The 25,274-nt window shown below is 25.3% G+C and overlaps 6 protein-coding genes and 1 non-coding gene across 8 annotated transcripts; 4 read left to right on the forward strand and 3 right to left on the reverse strand.

Annotated features, from left to right (window-relative positions):
* Window positions 1–666: 666 nt before the first annotated feature.
* On the reverse strand, window positions 667–5,363 carry LOC122853978 (orexin receptor type 2-like; the record flags this gene model as incomplete). The annotated part of the gene is made up of 6 exons (XM_044154388.1): window positions 667–931; window positions 1,251–1,366; window positions 1,438–1,597; window positions 2,318–2,539; window positions 2,709–2,856; window positions 4,992–5,363. Coding segments are annotated over 6 exons (1,260 nt in total), but the record flags the coding sequence as incomplete, so codon positions are not given.
* LOC122856056 lies at window positions 3,720–3,852 on the forward strand. The gene has a single exon (XR_006374126.1). It is a non-coding gene; the product is annotated as a U11 spliceosomal RNA (small nuclear RNA).
* A 1,947-nt stretch (window positions 5,364–7,310) lies between the features above and the next one.
* LOC122855289 (intraflagellar transport protein 43 homolog) lies at window positions 7,311–8,404 on the reverse strand. The gene is made up of 6 exons (XM_044156538.1): window positions 8,235–8,404; window positions 7,943–8,160; window positions 7,856–7,882; window positions 7,757–7,791; window positions 7,616–7,691; window positions 7,311–7,528 (listed from the first exon to the last, which is right to left on the reverse strand). The coding sequence occupies exons 1-6, from the start codon at window positions 8,271–8,273 to the stop codon at window positions 7,318–7,320; spliced, it is 606 nt and encodes a 201-aa protein (XP_044012473.1). The 5' UTR covers window positions 8,274–8,404; the 3' UTR covers window positions 7,311–7,317.
* Window positions 8,405–8,483: 79 nt separating this feature from the next.
* Window positions 8,484–10,056, forward strand: LOC122855290 (mediator of RNA polymerase II transcription subunit 30-like). 2 transcript variants are annotated; one of them, XM_044156539.1, is made up of 5 exons: window positions 8,484–8,615; window positions 8,746–8,899; window positions 8,972–9,463; window positions 9,530–9,786; window positions 9,860–10,056. In XM_044156539.1, exons 2-5 carry the CDS (start codon window positions 8,782–8,784, stop codon window positions 9,956–9,958), a joined length of 966 nt encoding a protein of 321 aa, XP_044012474.1. In that variant the 5' UTR covers window positions 8,484–8,615; window positions 8,746–8,781; the 3' UTR covers window positions 9,959–10,056. The 2 variants fall into 2 exon arrangements, with proteins under 2 accessions (XP_044012474.1, XP_044012475.1); XM_044156540.1 differs by having other exon boundaries at window positions 8,746–8,875; window positions 9,860–10,037.
* On the reverse strand, window positions 9,973–10,576 carry LOC122855291 (gem-associated protein 7-like). The gene is made up of 2 exons (XM_044156541.1): window positions 10,327–10,576; window positions 9,973–10,266 (listed from the first exon to the last, which is right to left on the reverse strand). Exons 1-2 carry the CDS (start codon window positions 10,451–10,453, stop codon window positions 10,082–10,084), a joined length of 312 nt encoding a protein of 103 aa, XP_044012476.1. The 5' UTR covers window positions 10,454–10,576; the 3' UTR covers window positions 9,973–10,081.
* Window positions 10,577–10,871: 295 nt separating this feature from the next.
* Window positions 10,872–12,592, forward strand: LOC122855292. Its single transcript, XM_044156543.1, has 3 exons — window positions 10,872–10,969; window positions 11,052–11,656; window positions 11,728–12,592. The coding sequence occupies exons 1-3, from the start codon at window positions 10,909–10,911 to the stop codon at window positions 12,271–12,273; spliced, it is 1,212 nt and encodes a 403-aa protein (XP_044012478.1). The 5' UTR covers window positions 10,872–10,908; the 3' UTR covers window positions 12,274–12,592.
* Window positions 12,593–21,677: 9,085 nt separating this feature from the next.
* Window positions 21,678–24,431, forward strand: LOC122855293 (ribonuclease Z, mitochondrial-like). Its single transcript, XM_044156544.1, has 4 exons — window positions 21,678–21,953; window positions 22,023–22,803; window positions 22,867–23,944; window positions 24,022–24,431. The coding sequence occupies exons 1-4, from the start codon at window positions 21,828–21,830 to the stop codon at window positions 24,428–24,430; spliced, it is 2,394 nt and encodes a 797-aa protein (XP_044012479.1). The 5' UTR covers window positions 21,678–21,827; the 3' UTR covers window position 24,431.
* The last annotated feature ends 843 nt before the right edge of the window (window positions 24,432–25,274 follow it).

The raw sequence follows: 25,274 nt of genomic DNA on the forward strand, positions 1-25,274 counted from the left end.
AATTAATATAAAAAAAAAAAAAAAAACAAAATAATAAGCAATATATGTATGACCATATTAAAATAATAAAAGCAAGGTCAATTTTGCTTGAATTTTTTTAAATGTGCCTGTAATAAATTATTTGGTCTGAGTACATAAATTGTACATAATTTTTTCAATTAAAAATTATAAATTAAATAATAATACTGAAATACGATTACACATTAATCACAAAAATTGCAAAACTAACAATAAATTAGTATTAAAACAAAAAAAAAAAAAAATGTTTTAGGAAAAAATATTATAAACAATTTATATTATCATAAACAATTATGCTTGTTAATTTATTTATTTTTTTATTTAACAATTGCAATTAATTAAAAATTCATATAATAACATATATATAAAAAAAAAAAATATTTTATATTCCGGTGCAAGTTAATAATAAATAAACAAAAAAAAAAGCTATGAAAAAAAAAAATAATAAAACTTAAAATAACACGATTCATATTAATTAGTAAATTATAAATTTTTTTAAATATTTTTTTTTTCTTCAATCACGACATATAATAATAGTAATAATAAAATTTCATTTGTATTTAAAATATTTATCAACAAATAAATAACCCCTCCATTAAAATAGACTTAAAAATGATTAAAAAAATAATTATTTATAATTTTAATAAATTAAAAACGTATATAAAATTAATTTAAATACTTTTACTTTGTCGTGAATGAGATATTTCACTTAGTGGAATAATTTCACTACTTTTGTGTCCTTCAATATTATTATTATTATTTTTAAAAATAAATTTTAAAGTACGTTGTCTTCCTCCGGTGATTTGTGATGTACCAGGAAATTGATATACAACTCTTCCATCAAATTTACGATCGTAAGATGATCCACCATGAGCACAATAAAATGAATGTTTAAATTCTTTACGAAATTTACCTGAAACAAAATTTAATTAAAGCAAATACAATTTTAATGTTTATGATTATTAAAAATAATAATTTTTTTTATCATCAGCTTTATTACTTGATCATAAAAAAAAAAAAAAGTTTATTTTGTGTAAATATGCAAGTGGTAATCCATTATGACGACAGAGTTAGTTGATGATTATCTTTTTTATGATTTATTTGAATTTTTGTTTGTGTTTTTTTCTTTTAATTTTAATTCTTTATCTTGATCTATTTTTGGCATTAATTTATGGCTTTTTTTTGGGGTTGAAAATATAAATTTACATATAGATATTTTTAATAAAATTTACCACTCATAAAGTTGTAAATAATTGGATTAATTGCACTGTTGGCATAACAAAGCCAATGGGCTATGAGACTGAATGCAACTGTGAAATCATTTGATGGTAGACCAATTGATGATAATCTAAAAAAAATAATAATTTTTAATTATTATTTAAATGAAGAGATTTATTTTAATTAATTTATTTCTTTTACCTTAGTATTGAGAGTAAATGAACTGGAAAATAACATATTCCAAATACAAGAACAACAGCTACCAACATTTTAGCTGCTTTTCTTCGTGAATTTAATTGTCCTTCAAGGTTTTCATGAATCATTGTTGATGATGTTATTTCAGTAACTGGTGGAACATTACCTGTAATGGATTTATGATAAGGTTTATAATATTTTTGTCTAGCCGTTTTTCTTGGAAATATATATTTTTTTTTTTCTTAAAGATATAAAAATATTGCGTCGTGGAGAATCAAAAATGATATTCTCAAAGTATAATATTACGATTACACAACGATATAAAACCCATGCTTTGTTGTGTTTATTTTTTTAAATCTTTTTTTTTTTTCTTTTAAATTTAAAAATTCATTTAAAAATACACAGAAACAAAAAAATTCAATTAGAAAAATAGTTTAAAAACTCGTTAATTTCATGATTTTATTTTGTAATTAAAATTTAATTAAATTTTAATATAAACAATGATTAAATGAAAATTTAAAAACATTTTAATGTTTTACTTATTTATAAAATATGATAATTTTTATCTTTTTATTTATAAAATTTTTGACCTTTGTCATTGTTAATCTATTTTTAAAAATGAACATAAATACGTTTAAAAATTGATAAATATTATAAAAATAAAAAAAATAAATATTAAATTTTATAAATAAATAAATCAACTAAATATTTATTTAATAATTTCATAAAGATAATTGCCAAATTAAATTAAAATTTATCGATAGAAAAATTTAAAAAAAAAAATCGAAATTTCGAAATAATATTACTTTTAAAAAATCGAAATTTCGAAATAATATTACTTTAAAAAATCGAAATTTCGAAATGATATTTTTTGATGATTACTCACAATTATAACCAGGTATTTCACTTTTCCATAAAACACGTATTATTTGTGCATATGCAAATGACATAAACGTCAATGGACCAAAATAAAAAAATATTAATTTAGTATAAATAAATATTTTTTCGCTATTTCTACTCCAAGATGTTTCACATTGAGTATAAAAAATTGTATCAACTTTAAGATGGCTTGCTGGTTCTACATGTAAGACAAATAGATCAGGTGCATCTGTCAACAACAAAAATACATAATATAAAAACATTATTTATCAAAAATAAAAATGTCCAAAAGATCAAGGAAAAAAAAAAAGTGATAAAAAATAATCTAAGAATAATAGAGGTAATAAAAAGAAACACATGAAACTTTTTTTTTTCCCATTTTTTTCATTAAAACTTACCGATAATAAGTGAAACAATCCAAATAAATAAAATTGCTTTTTTTGCACGACTCGTTGTTGACTTGAATTCCAGAGGAAAACATATGGCATACCAACGATCGATTGATATAAATGTTAGGGTCAAGATACTAACACTAACAGACACCGTCTGAAAAAAAAAAATATAAAAAACATTATCAGTTAATTGAAAAGAATAATTATCTCAACCCCCCAATGTTCCTGAATATACTTTTCATATTTATTTTCCAGCTGAAAATAAATGAAAATAAAAAAGTATAATAAATTTTTTTTTTACATTTACAACCCGGTAAAGTTGTTTTTTTTTTTAAATTTCTTTTTCGTTATTTATTTAAAACGTAATGAGTCTATAATGCTTGAACCTGACCTTAATTTGTGATTCTTCTGTCACGCACTTGAAGCAAAAAAAAAAAAAAATTAAATTTATAAATTAACCTGCGTGTTTATTATTATTAACATCAAGTAAATTTAATTTTTTCCAAGTTTTGATTCAATTATATATTGTTTGCTTATTTATGATAATTTATCATCATTGTTTAATAAATTTTATTAGTATGTTAATTAGCATAAAAGATACTTTTAAAATTTCTACAAGTTATTGATATTTTACGTATAATAAATTGGCAAATGAGAAAGATAATAATAGCATCGATAAAATATTACCTGTAACACACACCTATATCAAATTAAATATATCAAATGATAATTTGATTTTAAATTATTAAAAAAAAATCTTGAAAAAATTGAGCCAATGATTTATTCTCTTCTCTAATAATTTTCCAATCAAGTATGATTTTTTTTTTTATCAACTTGTCAGTTGCAGAATTTTTTAAATTAAAATTTTCCTTTTTTTTTTAATCGAAAATAATTATTAAAAATATAAAATTTTGTTTGGTGCTGATACCACTAGATGGATTGTGTTAATATTTATTTTTCATATGAATTTTAAAGCTTATAAGCTGATAAATAAAAATTGAATCTTTGCTTCAGATTAAAAAGGGTGCTCGCTACTTTAATAGCGCGTTGGTTCAATATTGAATCGGCGGGGTATGGCTATCAAGACATACCCAGTACATAATTTTTGTGAACGTGAGGCTGTTAGCTGCCGAATTGCACTGACGCCTCCCCCATTTTATTATCAAAAAAAAAAAATTAAATTAATGCATAATAATTACTATGCAGCTATTATTAATACGTTGATGAAGAAATAATTGATAAACGACGTTTAAAAATATCTTTGACAAAGTTGTTTATAATTGATCGACTTTTAAAGTTAAATAATGTCATTAACTGGGTAATTTAATAGGGTTTGTGATAGAGTCTAATAAAGTTGAACGTTTAATGTCACTTGTATATTGACTGAGCTTTTGATATTTTACTTATTTTTTTTTCTTTTTCTTTTCGTTTAAATACTTGAAAGAATTATTTTTCCATGTTTTTTTTTAATACTTGACCATAATGTCAATTAAAAAAAAATAAATCGTCATATCAGATACTTTTTTTCTTTTATTCAACATTAATCTAAAAGTATTTTAATTGATAAAAAAAAGCAATACGTATGGAGTATAAAAATAAGTTAATTTTGAAATTGGATGAATTGTCGAAATTATGGAATTTCCTCTATTGATCCGCGAGAAAAATAAAAATAATTGAAATTTAATTCTTAAATTTTTAGGATAATTATATTAAGCTGTTGTCTAAATGTTGGTAGCAAAAATTTATGAAAATTATGCTTAGAAATATTTTTTTTTTAAACGGGATCAATCGTCGAAATTATAAAAAAAAAAAAAAATTTTCTCTATTCAATTACGAAAAATATAAAATTGAAAAAAAAATAAAAATAATTAAAATTAATTCCTTAAAATTTTAGGATTATAATATGAAGGTGTTGTCTAGATACTAAAATTATAATTTCATAAAAATTTAGCTTAGAAATATTTTTTTTTTCAAGTGGAATCAATCGCCGAAATTATAGAATTTTCTCTATTCATCCGCGAAAAATATAAAATATTAAATTTAAAAAAAAATAAAAATAATTGAAATTAATTCCTTAAAATTTTAGAATAATAATATTAAGGTGTTTTCTAAATACTAGAATTATAATTTCATAAAATATTAGCTTAGAAATATTTTTTTTTTTAAGTGAAATCAATCGCCGAAATTATAGAATTCTAATTAGAATTAAAATTATTCACCCGCGAAAAATCTAAAATAAAATTAAAAAAATACAATATAAATAAAAATTATTTAATTTAAATATCTCACCTGTATATATAAAATAATTTTACATAATTTTTCACCAAAAAACCAAGTTTCAGTAACATCCCAAAGTACAGTAGGTGGTAAACAAAAAAAAATAACTAATATATCAGCAAAAGCCAAATTTGTTATAAAATAATTAGTAACTGTTCTCATTGAATGATTTCTATAAACAGCAATGCAAACTAATGAATTACCAATAATACCACCGAAAAAAACAATTGTATGCATTGTTATGAGAAACCAACCGTAAATTGTCGGTTTAAGATAATCAGCAATGAGATCAATGTAATCCTCATCAGATATGCAATAATCATTTGTACAATTTTTTATAATATTACTGATATTTGTTGTACTATTATCATCACCATCATCATAATCACTTGTAAAATTAATTTTATCAAACTGTTTATATAAATTCATATTTTTAAAACAATTTTTTTCAATTGTTTAAATTGTTTTTTAAATTTTATTCATTTAATTTTGTAATTACTTTTAATATTTGTTCAAGCAAATAGTATTTTTTTTTTTTTTATTATAAATTAAATAATTTTTATTTACAATAAAAATTTACTACTGTATTATTTGAAAGAATAAAATTTAATGTTTTTAATTTTATAAAAAAAATATAAACAATATTTATTATTTATATAATAAATTATATGTTGTTTATTTTAAAAAAATTGTTATTTTATTTTTTTATGTTGTGTATTCATTGTTTGACGATACCAAGGGGGTGTGGAAAAATAATAATGCAGTGATTAATAAATAACAAATGATTTAATGGCATGTTGATTCGAAAGAAGGGGAATTAATAAAAAAAAATAATAAATAAAGTCACGTTGTACACGCGAAGCACGCTGTGTGTTATCTTTTTTTTTTATTTATTTGTCGCTCTTTATAACACTTGTTTCATCACCAGGTGATTTTTCTTTTCTGGTTTTAATTTATCACTTTTGTTTATTTATTGTTTTGAATCTTTAAAAAAATTTTTTAATTATCTTTGTTGTTCTTGATTAAATTTAACACAAAAATTTGTCTTTTGATTTTTAAATAAACTTTTTAAAAAGAAAATTGTTGTTTTGGATTTTTTTACACAAAGTTACTTGATTTTTTTTTTTGTCTTTTTGTTTTTTAATTTATATGATTAAGTTTTTTTATTGAAATAAAAATCACGTTCAAAATGAGATGTTTGTCTCTCAACGGATCCTTCAAGACTGATGTTAATTCTGTTGAATATTCTAGCGGCAGGCGCATGGCAAGCCTCCCTCATTATTTATTCTTAAAAAATAATTCAATCGAAAAAAATATAAATCTTTCGAAATTTTTTCGTCACAGCTTATCCCTTCGATAAAATTTAAGATAAAAAGATATCCAAACAATTTATAACTTTAAATCAAAATTTTATTTTGTTCTTAAAATATTTTTTATATATCTTTAAAAATTTTTCAACTCGATTTCATATATTTTTTTTATAGATAATATAAAACATTTTTTTATTACAAAAATATTTTTAATTTATTCATTTCGTGAATAAAATTTTCCACAATCGAAACATAAAATTTACATATTATTTTTTCAACTAAATTTACGTCTTTATTTTCGATAGAGAAAAATTTAAATTTAAAATACAAAAATGACAGTAGATTTCTACAAGCTCAACAGTAAATTGACCAATTTTCTTCTATGCCATATAATTTAATAAATAATTAAACAAACAATTAATAATTTTCTTTAAATTGCAACGAAAAATCATTAGCCTACAAGAAAAAAAAATAAAAAAATAAATTTATCATTTCAAATTATATTTAAGGATTGAACAAAAGGATAATCCGCTAACCCGCGAAATGTAAAGAAAATTTACTCACATGTTGTGAAGTCAGACATAGTTAGTATATATACAAGTTCAAAATTTTAGCTATTGGAAGTGTGTGCTAGTGATATCACAGCTGTACATCGATCGCTAATGCGTTTGCAGCAGATCTGTTCAGTCTGTTTTGAGTCACATTGTCGCTTCAAAGTAGCTTGTGTGCGGCTCCCGATGCGCGTTACCAAATTCTTAATGTCCCGGCATCAAGGATTTGAATAACGCCTGCACGGTTGAGCTTTCACGTCGCTCCTCGAACCGCGATTTCCAAATTGGGGGGCAATCGAATAGGTCAGACGAGGTAATTTGTCGCTTCCATATACAAGGCACTGCAGATCGCAGTATGCCATGTTTTTTGGATTTTTTTTTTTTTTAAATTATTCTTATAAAAACAGTCGACAATTATTTAATTATTAAAATTATATTTTATTAGTTATTATATTTTTAATTATGTTACATTTAAAATTAATTTATCAATTCGCTGTTTAATTCTGATGATACTTGGATAAATAATTGATCCCAGCTCCAAACTTCATCAGGCTCATCAAGTAATTTATCTGGATATAATTTTTCAGTTAGCAATGAAAGATTAATATCATCTATCATTGCAAATGATGAATTTTTTAATAAATCACTGTCCAGCTCTTTGTATGCTGCAACACGATTAATTCCCACACTAAAAATAAAAATTAATTAGTTTTTTATTTCTCGGGGAAATTAATATATCAAAAGGTGTTATTTATTTTATTATTCTTTTTCTTACGAGGGAGCATTTGCTAAGTCTGGTGAGGTCATATTGTCTTCCTGAATTTCATCAATATCAGGTATCACTGGAATATCTGTAATTGATTTTAAATCATTAAAAAAAATTTATTAATTTTCTTTTTTTTATTTAGAAAATTACCATCGTCTTCTTCAGATGATCTTCTTCTTATTTCTCTATCAAAAAAATTAATAACATTATTAATATTTTAAGTTAAGTTAGAAAATAAAATAAACTCACGTTTCTAATAAATTTGCTGATCTCATTCTAAAATTAAAAAATAAGAAATTAATTTAAATTTAATATTTGAAAATTAAAATAACATACTTTGCACTTTTTAATTCATCTCCCCAGCCAGTTTTACGTGCTCTTGGTGGAGCAAAAGGACGACTTCTAGTTGATGCACCAGATGATACACCACTACCTTCCAAAAAATCATCATCAAATTTTGTATTATCTTCTTGTAAATTATTTTGACCAGCTCGTCTACCAAGTCTTGGTATTAATTGTTGTAAATAATTTTTATCACCCATTGTTTTTGAGCTCTAATGAAAAATAAATAAACAATATTTTTAATTACTCCAAATGATAACTGTATAAATTTAACAAAATTTACTACCTTTTTTGATGAATTATCATTATCAGTAGTCCAATCCATGCTTCAAATAAATATTACCAATCAAAAGTAAATTATTTTATAAACAATTAATTGTTTATATTGTTTGTTAATCATGTAGCCATGGTAACTTGTTGAATCACCTGTCATAACAACAATATGTTTACATAAAAAAGTGCTCTGAATTGTGCTGCCTCTGCTGTTGAATACTCCAACGAAATACACATACACATTACACACACAAAAGCTGAACATGTGTTAATGTGTTGATGTACATTGTTATGATTAGTAAAACTGTCAACAACTAATGTCACTTGATGTTTATACTTTTTATTGTTTTTCATAAAAAAAAATAAAAATAATCTACAATAGAAATATATACAGGTTTAGTGTTATTTTTTAATTTTTCTAAATGATAAATATTATTTTTTAAATGATACTTGAATTAGTTATTCAAATAATTAATGATTAACCTAACTTTTTACTTATAATAAATAAAAAAATTTAATTACAGATAAATAGTTGATAAATAAATTGTATAAAATACAAAATGTCAGGCCAACAACATCCTTTTCCATCTGGTTTTCCAACAGCTCAACAACAAGCAATGAGAAGTCAATTTGGTGGTGGACAAATGGTACCAGGTATGATGGGACCACAACAAGGAGGTATTTATTAAATTATCATTATTAAAATTAAAAAAACAAAAAAACAAATAATAATTAATTTGTTAAACACAGGTATGGTTAGTCCTCAACAATTTAACGTTGGTGGAAATTCCATGGTCATGTCAAATGCACAACAACAACAGCAACAGCAACAATTAGCTGTACAACAATCAGTATCAATGCAAATGCAACAATTGCAACAACAGCAACAACAATTACAACAACAGCAACAACAAATGCAAATGCAACAACAACAACAACAAGCAAATTTAGTTGCACAGGGTAATCAACCAATTGGACAAGTTGGACAACCATCACAAGCACCAATATCACAAACACATCAACAACCACAACAACAGCCACAACAATCTGGTCAATCAGATCAATCACAACAACAACAATCTCAACAACAACAACCACAGACACATCAAACTGGTCAACAACCACAAAATAAAGAATACAATGCAATTACATTGTGTAAATTTGGACAAGAAACTGTTCAAGAAATTCTCATGAGAGTTGTTGAATGTTTTTCAACACTTAAAACACTTCAATTACCAAATGGTTTGTTTTATTTAATAATTCATAATATTTGTACAATTTATTTATTGATATTTATTTGTATTTTAGGTACAGCACAAGGTGCAAATATAGCTAAAGAAAAAAAAATTAAATTTGTTGAACAATTACGTACATGTAGTTATTTATTTCGTCGTTTACGAGTTATTTATGAAAGAAGTAATGAAACTGGACAATTACAAGGTATGGAATATACACATATTGAAAGTTTAATACCTCTAAAAGAAGAATGGGATATGAAATCTGAAGAAAAAAAAACATCAGAAGCATATAGAATTGCTTATGAAGAATATAAAGAAGCTACTGAGGTAAATTTTGTATTTTAAATTATTAATAATATCTAATTATGCAAAAAATTAATAGTTAATTTTTTTATTACAGCAAGTTATTGCTAAGAATCGTCATCTTAAGGAAATCATCAATCAAATGAGACGTCTTATTTCTGAAATTAATACCATGTTGAGTATGAGAAGATCGTAGAATATTTTTTTTTTTTCTGTAAATATACAATGTTTGAAATTATCTCTAAAGGTTGAATGAAAAAAAAAGACAAATAAATTTTTAGTTATCAACATATTGTTTGAGTTTCTTTTTTAGATTTATTTATTCATCTTTTAAATTTTCTATTTCGAATGTTATAACATCTGTTGCTCTTAGTACTGCTTGTGGTATTTTTCCCAATGGTGTTGATAAATTTTTGACATATAATTCTAAACAATCAACATCAGTGCCTCGAAATTCACCAGATACTTTTGAATTTTCGTATAAATTAAATTTTGCATCTTTGGCTAAAACAAATACAATAAATTAAAATATATATTTATGAATATTATTGATAATAAACTTACAAACAATTCCATTGATAAATGTTAGAAATCTTTCTCTTAAAAATGCCCTGGCTTCTTGAATTTCTGGTTTTGCAAAATCAGGAATTAATTCAGGCTCTTCTGCTTTGACTTTTGTTGCATTATCCATTTTTATTTTTTAATTTAATAACAATATTGTTCTGCTGCCCTGATCATCAACATGTGAGTGAGTATTTTTTATTTATTTTTTTATTATTTTGTTGTCATCACACACACAAACACACACCATTGATACATGCGCACGCATAAATTTCTAGCGGGAAAAATTTCTTGCTTTTTAATTTGCCTATAGAAAAAATAGAAATAATGTTTTTTAGAAAAAAAAAATAAACATGAAAATAAAGTAAACAATTAAAACAAATATTTATTTAAATAGTTTAGATAAAATTATTCCCATATATTTATGTAAAAGTTTGTGATAACCTAGTCATAAAAAACGTGAAAGTTTTAACTTTCGTTTATTAATAAATGCGGGTAGTTTTAACCCGCATATATAAATATAAATAATTATGTGTGTTTTTGCAAAATTAATATTATAACTTGTTTAACATTTGAACAATCAACATGAGAACGTCTCACTTGAATATTATCCTCACAACTATCATCCTGAATTTTTTTTCAACTGGTAAGCTATTTTATTTTATCCACTTTTTATAGAAAAAAAAATATTGCAATTTATTTATTTTTAATTATTTATTTAATTATAGAAATTAATGGAAATGTTGTTAATAAAATTGCAAGAAATTTTGATAATTTATCAACTGAAAAAGTTGATGACAATCAGAATATTTTGAGAATAATAAATTCAACAAATTTATTTGTCAACGAGGCAAATTTATCAGTTAAAAATACAAGTGAAAATAAAAGACATGGTAAATCAGTGTTTGCTTTGGTAGATTTAGAAAAATTTATTAATACTGGTGTAGATGATGAGTCATCAATAAATGAACTTGTAAGACCTCTGGTAACACCAAGAGCATCACAATTAAATAATCAATTATTTTCGATGCTTCAGTATTATCCAAATATCAATGAACAAATTCAACTTGCATTATCAAATTATTTATCAAATCAACAAGTTCAACCAATCAATAAGTTACTTCGAGATGCCAAGTTAACTATTAACAATCGAGAGAGACAAAACAGTAGAAAACCCTCAAAGATTCATCAACAATTTGATGAAACAATTGATGGTGATGATGACGATGATTCTTTGGAAATTAAAGAGACAAAATTAAAAAAAAATTCAAGTAGATTTGATAATATTTCAGCATTAAAAGATTTAATTAGATCATCAGTTGTTGAAGCATTGGTGAGAATAATTATATTTATTTTTAATTATGAAAATGTATGAGAATAATATTTTTTGTTTTTATGTTTAAGAATGAGAATAATAAGCCACGAAAACCTTCATCTGCATCACGTGAAGCTGATGATTTGGAAGACATGAATGCAGATGTAGTTGAAGACAAAAATAAGCCAACAGAGAAGCCAACAGATAAGCCTACAGAGAAGCCTAAAGAACAAAATATTACAACAACAACAGTATCACCAATAAATGGTTATTATTATGGTGGAAATGCACAAAATACAAGTGATGTTAATTTGGTACAAGACACATATGGACCACCACAAAATGGCTATAATTATAGACCATTTTATAATCAAGGATTTAATTATCAGGGTTTATATGGTCCACCATCAACACTGTCAGAACCACCTGCCTATGGCCCGGAACCATTTCGTCCAGACTATGGATATTATGATCAACCTGATTCTAGCAACTTTCCTAATCTCGTTGAACCGTGGCCAGTTCAACAGGCTCAACCAATTTATTATGCTAGAGGCAGACAAATAACACAAGATGACAAAAGTTTTGTCAATGGAAATACCTTTATTCCATCAACAAGACTATCACGTCAGACATGAAAATATATATTTTTTTATTATAATGTATTTTTAGTTTAGTTTTTTTTATATACACGTCAATGTTGTATTAGATTTTAATTATACCTATAATTTAATGAATATAAATTTTGTTTCTTTTTTTTTTTTAACTATGTTTTTGTTGAAGAGATTTGGTTGAGGATAATTAAATTGGAAATGGATGTTCAGCCAACTGAACACTTGTTGCTTTGAAATTTTTTATATGTTTTAAAGTATTTTTATAAATTATTTAGCTACAATTACTTGTCTATACAAATAGTGAGTGAATTTTCATTGTTAACTTATAATTAAATGTGGCATTATCAATTGTTCCTTATATGTAGAATGTAGGAATAATATTTATACAACATTATTAAAATTTACAGTTCAAACATATTTTTGTTATCATTTCTCGACGTTTGTCTGTTTCGAAAAAATTTCTCCGAGTCGAAAATATTTATCTCTACATTTCTCCACATTAGTCTTTTGAGGTGAAATCGCTGAAAAAGTTCGGGTTAATCTTTCCACGCCGAAAAAAAATTCTCCACTCATTTTTCCATATGGGTCAATTTGATAGAAATTCGGAGTAATAACGGAGAAATTTGCAGTAATGATAAATAAATTTAAAATAACATATTTTATCAAATTTGATTTTGTCAAAAAATATGGTTTTACAATACTTTTGATAATGTTTTATTGAAATTGAAATTATTTATCAAACTGTGGAAATATTTTTAAAGATGGTAGTATTTTCAAAATAGAAATATTTTTATTTTTTCACTGAATAAAAAGGAAAAGAATTTGAACAAAGCATCTCGGTTTCCCTATTATAACATAATAAATCTCTATAGAAATTTATATTATATATAATATAAATTGAATTTTTTTTCAATCTCTTGATGTACACTAGACCCTCATCATTGTCTTTCGGTACTCATACTGTTGATAATTTCGTTTTTGCCGGGCTTTTTTTTGCTGCTGCTTTTTTTTATAGCGCACCATTAACTTTCATTTTTTTGTTTTCTTTGACATTGTGGATATTTAATGTCTGCGGTTATGTAACCACAAGGACCAACAATAAAAACAACTAGATTTTTCTCCCCTCTTTGTGGCAATTTTGAGGGAGAGATTTTCCATCAAACAAAAGTTCCCAAAAATCATTCGAAAAACGGAGGGCGTGCCAGGGTGCACCAGCAGCTATATCTATTGTTTATGTTATTAAATAACTACAAAGCTTTATTTTGCAATTATATTGTTAATCAATCAGGGTCGCTATATGTGCCGAATCTCGTAGCAGGACATTTTGCTGAGCACCCTCCTCCTCCTCCATAATTATGAGCTGAGAAGATTGAAATGAGGAGAGAACTTTTTTTTTTTTTGGCGTAGAATAATTATTTTCAACTTTTTCCGCACTTTTTCCGAAAAAGTCTAACGTGGAGAAAAATGGAGAGAAATATTCTTGTTTCAGAGAAATTTTTCCGAACATTTCTTCACCCGAGTCTTTTGGAGAAACGGCCGAAAAAATTTTCCCTCGTCAAAGATCTCGGAGAAAATTCGTAGTCACTGAGAAAATGATCGGAGTAAACGCGGAGAAATATTTTCACCAGGAATATCAGATTAGTTGGAAAAAAAAACCTTGACAAACCAGGACATTTTATGTTAGAAGGACATTCTCAAGTTCTTTCGCAGCAATAGGATAATTACATGAAGTTGATAATTCATTGATATTCAACAGTTGTGAAAAAAATATTGAAAGTATTAAATTTACAACATTTAGTAAAGATGTATATTTGGAGTTTGATTTGAATTTTTACATTTCAATCGAATCATCAGTACTGTTTTCTGAATTTTGACTGATACTTTCCCAGCACGTCAACGATTAAAAAGAACAAAAGACAAAAAAATAAATAATTGTTTCATTAAAAAAAAACATAATTAACAATTGTTTTTCTATTCCCAATAAAAAAATTATACTTTTATTTGTACACTTGTTTTAAAAAATGATGTTTTCTGAATTTTGTACAATTCTAGAAAAATGTACCTACTGATAATAATAACAAGTTATAATTTTTTTTTTTTTTTCTCAACATATTTTTTTAAAAAACGTAAAACTTACCTATACACCAAAATATATAAAATAAGTATGCATTTTCAAGAAATAGAAATGTAAATATTACCAATAAAATATTTTCATAAATAAATATATTTAATTTTCATTTGTTCAATTCATCTCATAATAAAAAAGGAAACTTTAATAAATTTTTATATACTTTTTAATAAATGAAAATGATTTTGTATTTTATTTAAACAATAATACCTTTGGTATAAACTCAATTTAAATATAACTTTGGTATAAACTAGATTTATTTTTCATGAAAAAACTTTAGTATTTATACACTTAACAACACTTATCGAGTAATAATTAATCATTTACTAAAAAAAAAAAAACAAAAAAATAATCTACTCGAGTTTTAAATATTATTAATTGCGATTTCTATTCTTCACAAGGTTAAAACTGCTACATCTAATGAAAAATATCTGGTGCTATTGACAATGATATCAAGGAAATGGATTGAAGGAAAAATTCAGTACTTGATAGATAAAAAAGACACACTTATAAGCTTATAACTTATAACTGGATTGAGTCTGTCAGCCAGATGGCTCATGTTTTATCAGAATTATTTTATATATTTTTTAAATAAAGACAAGCCTGAAATAAAATATAAATAATAAACAATATTTTATCAGTCAACTATTGAATGATCATCATGAAAAAATAAAAAATCCCATGGAAAGGAAAATAATAAAAAATTATTCCAAGAAAAAAAAAAGCAAACTATTGAATTATTAATTATTATATTAAATTATTACAATTAAATTTTAACATTGAATGAATTTATGATTTTTTTTTATTAAAATTAATCCATATGTTCATGAAAAACTATACAGCATATATATTATATGTTACTTGTTATCAGTATTTTCAGCTGCTTTATACACCGAGAAACATAACTTTTGATTAATAATTATCATAACGAGTTTCAATAGTCAAATAAGATTAATTTTGTTATACCACGATTTTTTAATTCAGCAATTTTTTCGCGAATTTCATCAGTTACCTCAGAATTTTCAACATACAGAGTACGTAAATTTGGTAAGTTCGTAAGAAGTGTAATCACTCCACTATCAGTGACGTTATCGCAATTTGCTAAATTCAAGTATTTCATTTTCTTGTTGAATAGACATTCAAGTGATTGATCCGTGATGAATTCATTTGCTGATTCTTCGTAACATTCCAAACTTAAGTATTCCAATTCTTTTGCATCATTAATTGCTTTTATACCAGCATCAGTAATATCTGTACCCGTGAAATACAAAAATCTTATTTTTGTAGCAGTATTGACAAGATTTATCAAGAATTGATCTGTAATACCATGATCTAAATAAAACATTAACTTTTCGATGTTTTTCATATTACTAATGACAGTCGTTAAAGCTTCAGTTGATGGAGGAAATCCCTGAAAGATAAATTATTTATAATTATTTATTGAGAATAAATAAAAAATTAATAATATATTTATTTAATTTTAATTATAGTTGTAACAATGTATACTTACTGAAACTGATGAATCTGATGAGCAAAGTTCATTTTGTTTTGGTGTAATTGAGAGCGTAAACGTTATCAAGATTTCACTAACTTGTTCTAATGACTTAACCAAAGTCATTGGTACAATTGAATTTTTACATTTCAATCGAATTATCAGTACTTCAAGTTGAGGCATATTGGAAAAACAATTTTCAAAATCTTCATCCTCTATTTCATCAAAAGTAATTACCAGTTCTTTGAGATTTGGACAATTAGACTTAATCAATGGCATCACTGAAGAAGAACAAGATTTAAAAATACTCAGCTTTGTCAAACTACTTCCTTTGAGATTGATTATATATTTTGAATCATCAGGGTTTGTTTCACAGAGATCCCTGGTATAATGAATAAATGTATATTCTGTTAAATTTGAATCAACAAAATTATTGTTCCAATCCTTGCAAACTGAAATAATAAATAAATAAAAATTGAGATTATTTAATTATACAATCTTTTTTTTTTTAATTATAAATTATATACTATTAATTTGATTATATTACTTCTTTCAAGTTCTGGTTCAGTAGCAAATAGTGATCGCATGGTCTCCATGCATGCCTCACGCTCTTTCAATTTTTCTTGGTTAGACGCAATATTTAATTCTTTGGTAGCATAATCAATATCTTGTAAAGTATGATCATCATCACCGTCGTTAACATCATCATCATTATCACTTGTATATTCATTTTCAGTTGGTATGGGTGATATAGCACGTGCACTACGTTTAAGCCCACGTGCACTTACTTCAGTTGCAGTTTCAACCTATAAAATAGAATAATTTATTATTTAATTTAATTAAAAACTGAGAATTTATCTGGTATATTAATAAATTCATCAGGTATTGAATTATAATGAAAAACATGATGTATAGTTAAATACTTACTTCTTGCTGCATGGTTGACATGACCGATTGAGTATTAATTGCACCTGTTTTCATTATATTAATATGCGAGGTTATATTTTTAATATGATGGTAAATGGCGTGATTGCTACCGAAGCCAAGACTAATCTGACGAAAAGAACCAACAGAACGGAAAAAACGTGTTATACCATAATGCTTGCTTGGTCAGCTCAGGTCAGCTTGACAAAGGTCAAGGAGGGGGAGAGTTTTCCACAGTTTTTATTCTATCTGGATTTCTGTAATTTTAATTATTTTCTATACATGCTGTTGTTGATGATGTTGATGGTAATTGTGTTGCTTCAGTGATCTTTAAATATTCTAGAATAAATATTTAATAATATTAGCTTGTCATTTTTTAATTTGTATATTGATTTTGTTTATTTGATTCGAAGCAATCCATTCTGTTCATCAAATATAATTTTTAATAATTGTTTTTTTTTTTTTTTTTTTTATAACTATCATTATGATTACTTTTATTAATTATTTATTTTGTGGTTGAGTTTAAACAACATTAAATTTATCAACTTTCGATAATTTTTTTTTTATCTTTAAATATACCTATAATAATTAATTAAACTTCTATTTTTCTTTTCTATATTTACAAAATTTATTATTTTATTTAAATTGTTGTTACTTATTAGGGAACTATATTCAAAGAAGAATATAAAAAACCAAATAAATTAACAAACTCATTAATCAAATATGAATTCTAAAAATTGTTTATATATTTTTATCATTATACATTGTGTTTTTTGACTACATTTCGTAGCCGTGGTGTCAGTAATTCTAGGGGTTGCTGGTGATGAATAGCCCCTCGATCTTTGTTACACTAAATTTTGGTATTTTACTAAATTTTAATTTTATTTTAAATTTGATTATTAATTTTTATTGCTAGATGTAAGGAACGCAAAAACATACGAGCTAATTTTTTTTTTTTAATGCTTGCATTTAACACTGCATTTAAATAATAACAAAACAAATAATTCATCATTAAAATCGGTAACTTCGAATGGAGTATTTATTATTAATTATTGTTCCTTACGTACAATATAAAAATAGTAACATTGATACAACACTATTAAATTTTACAATTTAAAAACATATTTTCATCATCATTTCTCGACTTTTTTCTGTTTTGGAAAAAATGGGGAGAAAATTCGGAAAAATTTCTCCGAGTAAAGAATATTTTTCTACATTTCTCTACGTTAGTCTCTTTCGGCGAAAGTGCCGACTGCCGAAAAATTACGGAGTAATTTTTCCATACCAAAAAAAAATTATTCACTCATTTCTCCGCATGGGTCAATTTGATAGAAATTCGGAGTAATAACGGAGAAATTCGGAGTAATGATAAATTTGATAATTTAAATAATTAAAATTTGAATCATAAATTTGATAATTTAAATAATCGACATTTGAATTATCAAAGAAAAGATAAAATTAATTTAGAGCAAGTGAATTATTTACAAGATCAAAAAAAAAAAAAAAAAAAAATTGAGTAAATCTCCTCCCTAACAAAAAAAAATAGATTAAATAATAAAATAAATAAAAAAAACATGCTGCTTTTTCTTTCAATTTGTTTAGCAGCTTTTGTACAGGCTTCTGTTTGGCTTGTACAGATGGTTCATTTGTTCATTGATATATGAATTATTACCAACCTGTCGATGTTATTTGGAAAATATATATCCTGGAAATACGCCATTCGGATATGTCCTGGATATATTCGAATGGCGTATATCCAGGAGATATATTTTTTCGTGGGGAAATATCAACATATAAGTAAATTAAATAAATAATACATCAAGATTGTAATGATAATAAAAAAATAACCAAACTCAACCCCTGGGTAAACTTTAACAGATAAATCAAGAGCCATGTTTTCTTTTTTTTTACACAATTTAAAGTTAGTTATCAATCAAAAACAAAACACAACAAGCGATAAAACTAATAATCAATTAATTATTTACCTCTTTTATCTCAATTTGTGGAACTTTCATTTTTTTATTTTGTGTTACTTGTACAGACGCCATTGTCCTATTTAATTTAATTTATTTAATTTTAATTATGTAACCGCACTGAAATATAATAAAAACCACTAGATTTTTTCTCCCCTCTTTTTGGCAATTTTGGGGAGGGATTTTTCATCAAACAACAAAAGTTCCCAAAAATGATTTAAACGGGGGGCGTGCTAGGGCGCAGCAGCCATCTATTGTATATATAAATAAATAACTTCAAATTTAAATTAATCACAGTATCACAGTATTTGGCACATTAATTATTCATTTATTAATTAACAACAATGAAAATAAATTGATTGAATTACTTCAAAATATTATACAGTTTAAATTTATAAAAAAGTTGTGGAAAAATATATTTTTATTTAAGAAAAAAATTAACACCAAAATTATTTCTTAAATTTTACATGTTTCTTTTTTTTTTCTGGTGAATGCTTATTATTTATGAATTTTGACAAAGCTTGGACAGCTAATTCAAACGTAAAATTAATTGTTAAATAAAATAAACCAAAATGATAAATTAAAAAAAAAATATGTAAAAATATAATTGCTATTTTATTTTTTATAAATTCTTGAATAAATTGAATATTTTAATTGTTTTTATTTAATTTTTATATCAAAGGGGGTTTGGAGGGGACAAAAATATATAAACATATGGGGATAATCAATAAGGTCCTTATACATAAATAAAAGTTTAACATTTTTCAAAATAATTTTATTGAAGCCATAAATCAAATAAACCAATATTTTAAACAGTAATCGCCCTGGTGGAAATATTACTCCGGCATTACTCCGGCATTTCTCCGTTTTTGGCCCATTTCCGGAGAAATTACTCCGGCATGAGGTTGATGGCGGAAAAATTACTCCGGCATGAAATTTATGGCGGAGAAATTATTCCGGCATGAAGTTGATGGCGGAAAAATTATTCCGGCATGAGGTTGATCACGGAGAAATTATTCCGGCATGAAGTTGATGGCGGAAAAATTACTCCGGCATGAAATTTATGGCGGAGAAATTATTCCGGCATGAAGTTGATGGCGGAAAAATTATTCCGGCATGAGGTTGATCGCGGAGAAATTATTCCGGCATGAAGTTGATGGCGGAAAAATTATTCCGGCATGAAGTTGATGGCGGAAAAATTACTCCGGCATGAGGTTGATGGCGGAGAAATTATTCCGGCATGAGGTTGATGGCGGAGAAATTATTCCGGCATGAAGTTGATGGCGGAAAAATTACTCCGGCATGGAATTGATGGCGGAGAAATTATTCCGGCATGAGATTCATGCCGTAGAAATTGTTCCGGCATGGGATTAATGCCAGCAAAATTATTCCGGCAAGGGATTGATGGCGGAGGAATTATTTTGGCATGGGATTGATGGCAGAGGAATTATCCCGGCATAGGATTCGTGCCGGAGAAATTATTCTGGCATGGGATCAGTGAAGGAGAAATTATTTCGGCATTAGATCAGTGAAGGAGAAAAAACTCCGGCATAAAACTAGTGGTGGATTCATTTTTCCGACATTAACTTCATGCCGACAAAATTATTCCGGCATGAGATTGACGGCGGAAAAATTATTCCGCCATGAGATTGATGGCGGAGTAAATACTCCGGCATGAAAGTAATGTCGGAAAAATTAGTCCGCCACTAGTTTTATGCCGGAGCATTTTCTTCAGCATTCATCTTATGCCAGAATAATTACTCCGGCATAACATTAATGCCGGAGTAATTAATTCGGCATGAGATTACTAAAAAACAATGTAGAAATGTTATATGTTCATCAATTTTATCAAATATATTTATTTAAACTAACCATCACATTTAATGACTCAGAAAAACTAAAATTATATTTTCGGAATGTGGTACGTTTATAATTAACTGCTTTTCCAAGATCTATAAATTTATCATCAATCATATAATGTACACGCCATGATAAATCAGCAGCACATTGACGTAATTTTGGCATAACACGTTGTTCAACATTTTCTCGTTGTAATAATGTTGCAATATACTAACACATGCATCAACAGCTAATAAACAATCAGAATCTTGTTCATCTCGTGCAAGTATAACAAACATTAGAATTGAATCAGATTTTAAATACTCGATTTCAACAACTTTCGCAAATTCTCCCAATTTTGATGATGCTGAACGTCGCCCCATTAGTGTATCATCTTGACATAAATTACAAAAATGATTTCTTAATTCAGCTATTGTTGCTGTACTTACACGTGGATAATAGCTCAGGTCAGCTTGACAAGGGTCAAGGCGGGGGAGAGTTTTCCACAGTTTTTATTCTATCTGGATTTCCGTAATTTTAATTATTTTCTTAAACTATATTTAACGTTGATAAAAAAAAATATATACGTTAATTTTAATCGTAAAAAACAGAATATTGTAAAAACTTTTTTTATGATAGCACTAGTAATATAATTATTATTGTAATTATAAATAAAAATATAAAATAATTTGTCAAACCGCTTGTATTTTTTTTCCACGAGAAATCAATTTATTTTATGCAAAGAAAATAAATAAATATATGTATTAATAATAATTATTACAAAAAAATGTATAGTTTTATGTCTCTTTTAAAAATTAATGAATAATGACAATTGATTTATTATTATAATTATAAATTAAAATATAAAAACAATATCATTTTTGTCATCATGAATATTTTTTTTATTCGTTTAAATTATCTTTTTTCATTTACAAAAAAAACTATTTTATTTACAATTGATATTATTCCGACATTTTTAAATGCTCAGCTGGCTAAACAGAACATTTATTATTGTTATCATGTTGACTTGTAACACACGTGTGTATATTTAAGTTAACCTTAAAAAAAAAAATAAAAAACAATACGTCAAATGTTCAACAAAATAATAACATTGTTTACAACAATATTGCGTGATATTAAGTAATATAAAAATAATATTTTAAACAATCAATAATCAATTGATTTGAAATACATCAATGAATGTGCTCTTTTTAATTTTAAAATGACAGAACCAATTGATGTCAGTGACATAACACTTGAAGAAATACACAAATTATTGCAAGATGCTAATCGTGCAAAAGGTCTAAGTACAGATAAACATTATCTATCAGGAAAAATATTTCTTCAGGTAATTAATAATTGTAAATTGATTGTTTACATTACATAAATAATGATAAATTAATTTATTTTATTAAAGATATTGGGTAGTGGAACAAGAGGATCACCAAGTAGCTTGTATGTGTCAACTGATCATTCAAAATATTTGTTTAATTGTGGTGAAGGTACTCAACGTCTTGCCCATGAGCATCACCTCAAACTAGGCAAACTGGAACATGTTTTTTTCACAACTCCAACATGGAAAAACATGGGAGGTTTGCCTGGTATGTCATTGACAATTCAAGATTATGGTGTACAAAAAATAAATATACATGGTCCAAAAGGTATAACACAGCTATTTAATGCAACTAGAAAATTTGTGTTATTAAGAGATTTAAATGTCAATGAAGCAACATGTAATGATGAATTTAAAGATTCATGTATGACAATTAAATATGTTAATTTAATTAAAAAACATAATAATGATAGTACAGATGATGATTCTGATACACTTATTGATGATGATGATAATGACTATTATGGACATGAATATAATTTAAATGGTAAAAGAGATGGTAGCTATTCAAATCCACCAAATAAATATCTTAAATTTGATAATGAAAATTTAGAAATTGATAAAATACGTGGTTGCTTAATTTATATTTGTAAATTACATAATAAACCAGGTGGTCTTGATAAAAATAAATTAAGTAAAATATTTAAAATTAAACCTGGACCATATTGTGCATTATTAAAAGCTGGTTATGATATTAAAATCAAAGAAAAATGTAAAAATAATGATGACATTAACTCAACAAATTATAAATATATTAAAAGTTCTGAAGTTTGTGATGAAGATGTTCCTGGACCACTTTTTATAGGTAAAAAAAATTATAAAATATCTTTGAAATTATTAATTTAATTAATTGTTTTTAATTTTGCAGTTTTAGAAATACCAGATGAAGATTATTTAGATTCATTAATTGAAAATGAAATATTAAATGAATATCAAACAAATGATGTGTTAAAAAATCAAGATAATTATATCATCCATTTTACAAAAGAAAATATATTAATTAACAAAAAATATCGTGAATGGATGAAAAAATTTACAAATAATACACAACATATTATTTTAAATGATAAAAATAATTGTTATAATTATGAAGCACTTCATAGAATTCAACATCAATTGACACTTCTTGATTCAAATATATTTCCAATGATACATGATAAAAATTTTGATGATGATACTACTGATGATGTGTTGAATAAAATATTTATTGATGATGGATTATCAGTTTATCGTGCTAAAACATTAAATACTGTTAATTTAAGACCACCAGATGGTATTGACTCATCATTTGTTGTTAAAATTGATAAAAATGCTGATGTTAAAGAAGTATGTAATGTTGATGGGTTTGAAGAATCCCTGGAGGAGCTTAAAAAAAATATAAATAATCAATTGAGTAGTTTAAAAGAACAACCTGAATTTCCAAAGCTTTTGGTACTTGGTACTGGTTCTTGCATACCAAATAAAGTTAGAAATACATCTGGTTTATTGCTGAGAGTTGATGAAGATACATCAATTGTTATTGATTGTGGAGAAGGTACTATTGGTCAAATTATAAGATTTTTTGGTATCAAAGAAGCTGACAAAGTTGTATTAAGTATTAAAGCAATTTATGTATCACATCTTCATGCTGATCATCATCTTGGTCTTTTGGGAATTCTTCAAGAACGTCAACGACTAACACAAGAACCAGTTTATCTTTTTGCACCAAAACAAATTGAACCATGGCTTAAATTTTATCATCATAAATTTGAAAAAATTAAATTAACATATAATCTTATTCCAAATCAATCATTGATACTTGGCTTTAAGACAATTGCACAAAGTACTGATGATGAAATACAGAAAAATCTTAAAATTAAAGATATTAGTACTGTTGAAGTTGAACACTGTATTCATGCATTTGGTGTTGCTTTTACTCTTCAAGATGGGCAAAAAATTGTTTACAGGTATTTTTTAAATTAATATAATTTAATTGTTTATAAATAAATATATAATTATTTTGTTTTGTTATTTGTTTATCTAGTGGTGACACAAGACCCTGCACATCACTTGTTGAACTTGGAAAAAATTGTAGTTTATTAATTCATGAAGCAACAATGGAAGATAATCTTGAATTTGAAGCAAAAAAAAAAATGCATTCAACAATTTCTGAGGCAATTAAAATTGGTGAAAATATGAATTCGAAATTTACATTATTAACACATTTTAGTCAACGTTATTCTAAAATGCCAATGTTACCAGATTCATCAGCTGGTTTTAATTTATCAAATGTTGGTATTGCATTTGATAATATGCAAATTAAATTATCACAATTATCATTGTTACCATTATTTTATCCATCACTTGGTATGATGTTTTCTGAATTTTGTAACATGCTAGAAAAAAAAGCTAATCAACGATTAGCTAAAGAACAAAAAAAGACAAAAAAATAAATAATTGTTTCATTTAAAAAAAAAAATAATTAACAATTGTTTTTCTATTCCCAATAAAAAAATTATACTTTTATTTGTACACTTGTTTTAAAAAAAAAAACACAGATGTTATTTTAAAATTTCGATAGTAATTTTATATTTATTTAAAAATTGCAAAAAAAAAAAACATAAAACTGATGTTATTTATTGAGCAATTTAACATCAGATAAATAAAGAAATTTTAATATATAAGATTTTTTTTTTTTTAATTCTTGTTAATAGAAAAATATTTAATTTTATTTTTGGAACGTAATTTAAAGGGGGGAAGTTGAGCTCATCTATTTACAGAATATAATTCTGTCTTTAAAAAAGATACCGTGTGTATGTTAACTCAAAAAAGCAACGAATAATTATTTATATTTTTTTTTTTATAAAAAACATTTTTAAATATCTTAATCAATATTATATTTAAAAAAAAAAAAAAATACTTCCAGATGTCTACTTATTTTTTAACACAATTAAAAATAATATATTTAAATTTATAAAGAATTTAAGGGTTGAATGTTCTTCTACTTCCTGTTTTTTATCATTATTTTATACAAAAAAAAAAAAACGGTGTATCTTTTATTTTTTTTTGTGTTGAACAATTCTTTTTTTTTTTTCGATATACTCAACACGAAGCGATACTTTCCACTTGTTATTTTTATTTTTTTATTCCCTCAATGTAATATGATATGACACTGCCCCCGGACGCAGCTTCAAGCATCACTAGGACACTTCAGGATGACAAAAATATATCCTGTTAATATTAACCAAAGCCGGATGAGAAACCGCAAATTGTTTTTGAATAAAATTGTCAGGAAAC

Source organism: Aphidius gifuensis, linkage group LG4 (assembly GCF_014905175.1).
Source record: "Aphidius gifuensis isolate YNYX2018 linkage group LG4, ASM1490517v1, whole genome shotgun sequence".
Classification (NCBI taxonomy): domain Eukaryota; kingdom Metazoa; phylum Arthropoda; class Insecta; order Hymenoptera; family Braconidae; genus Aphidius; species Aphidius gifuensis.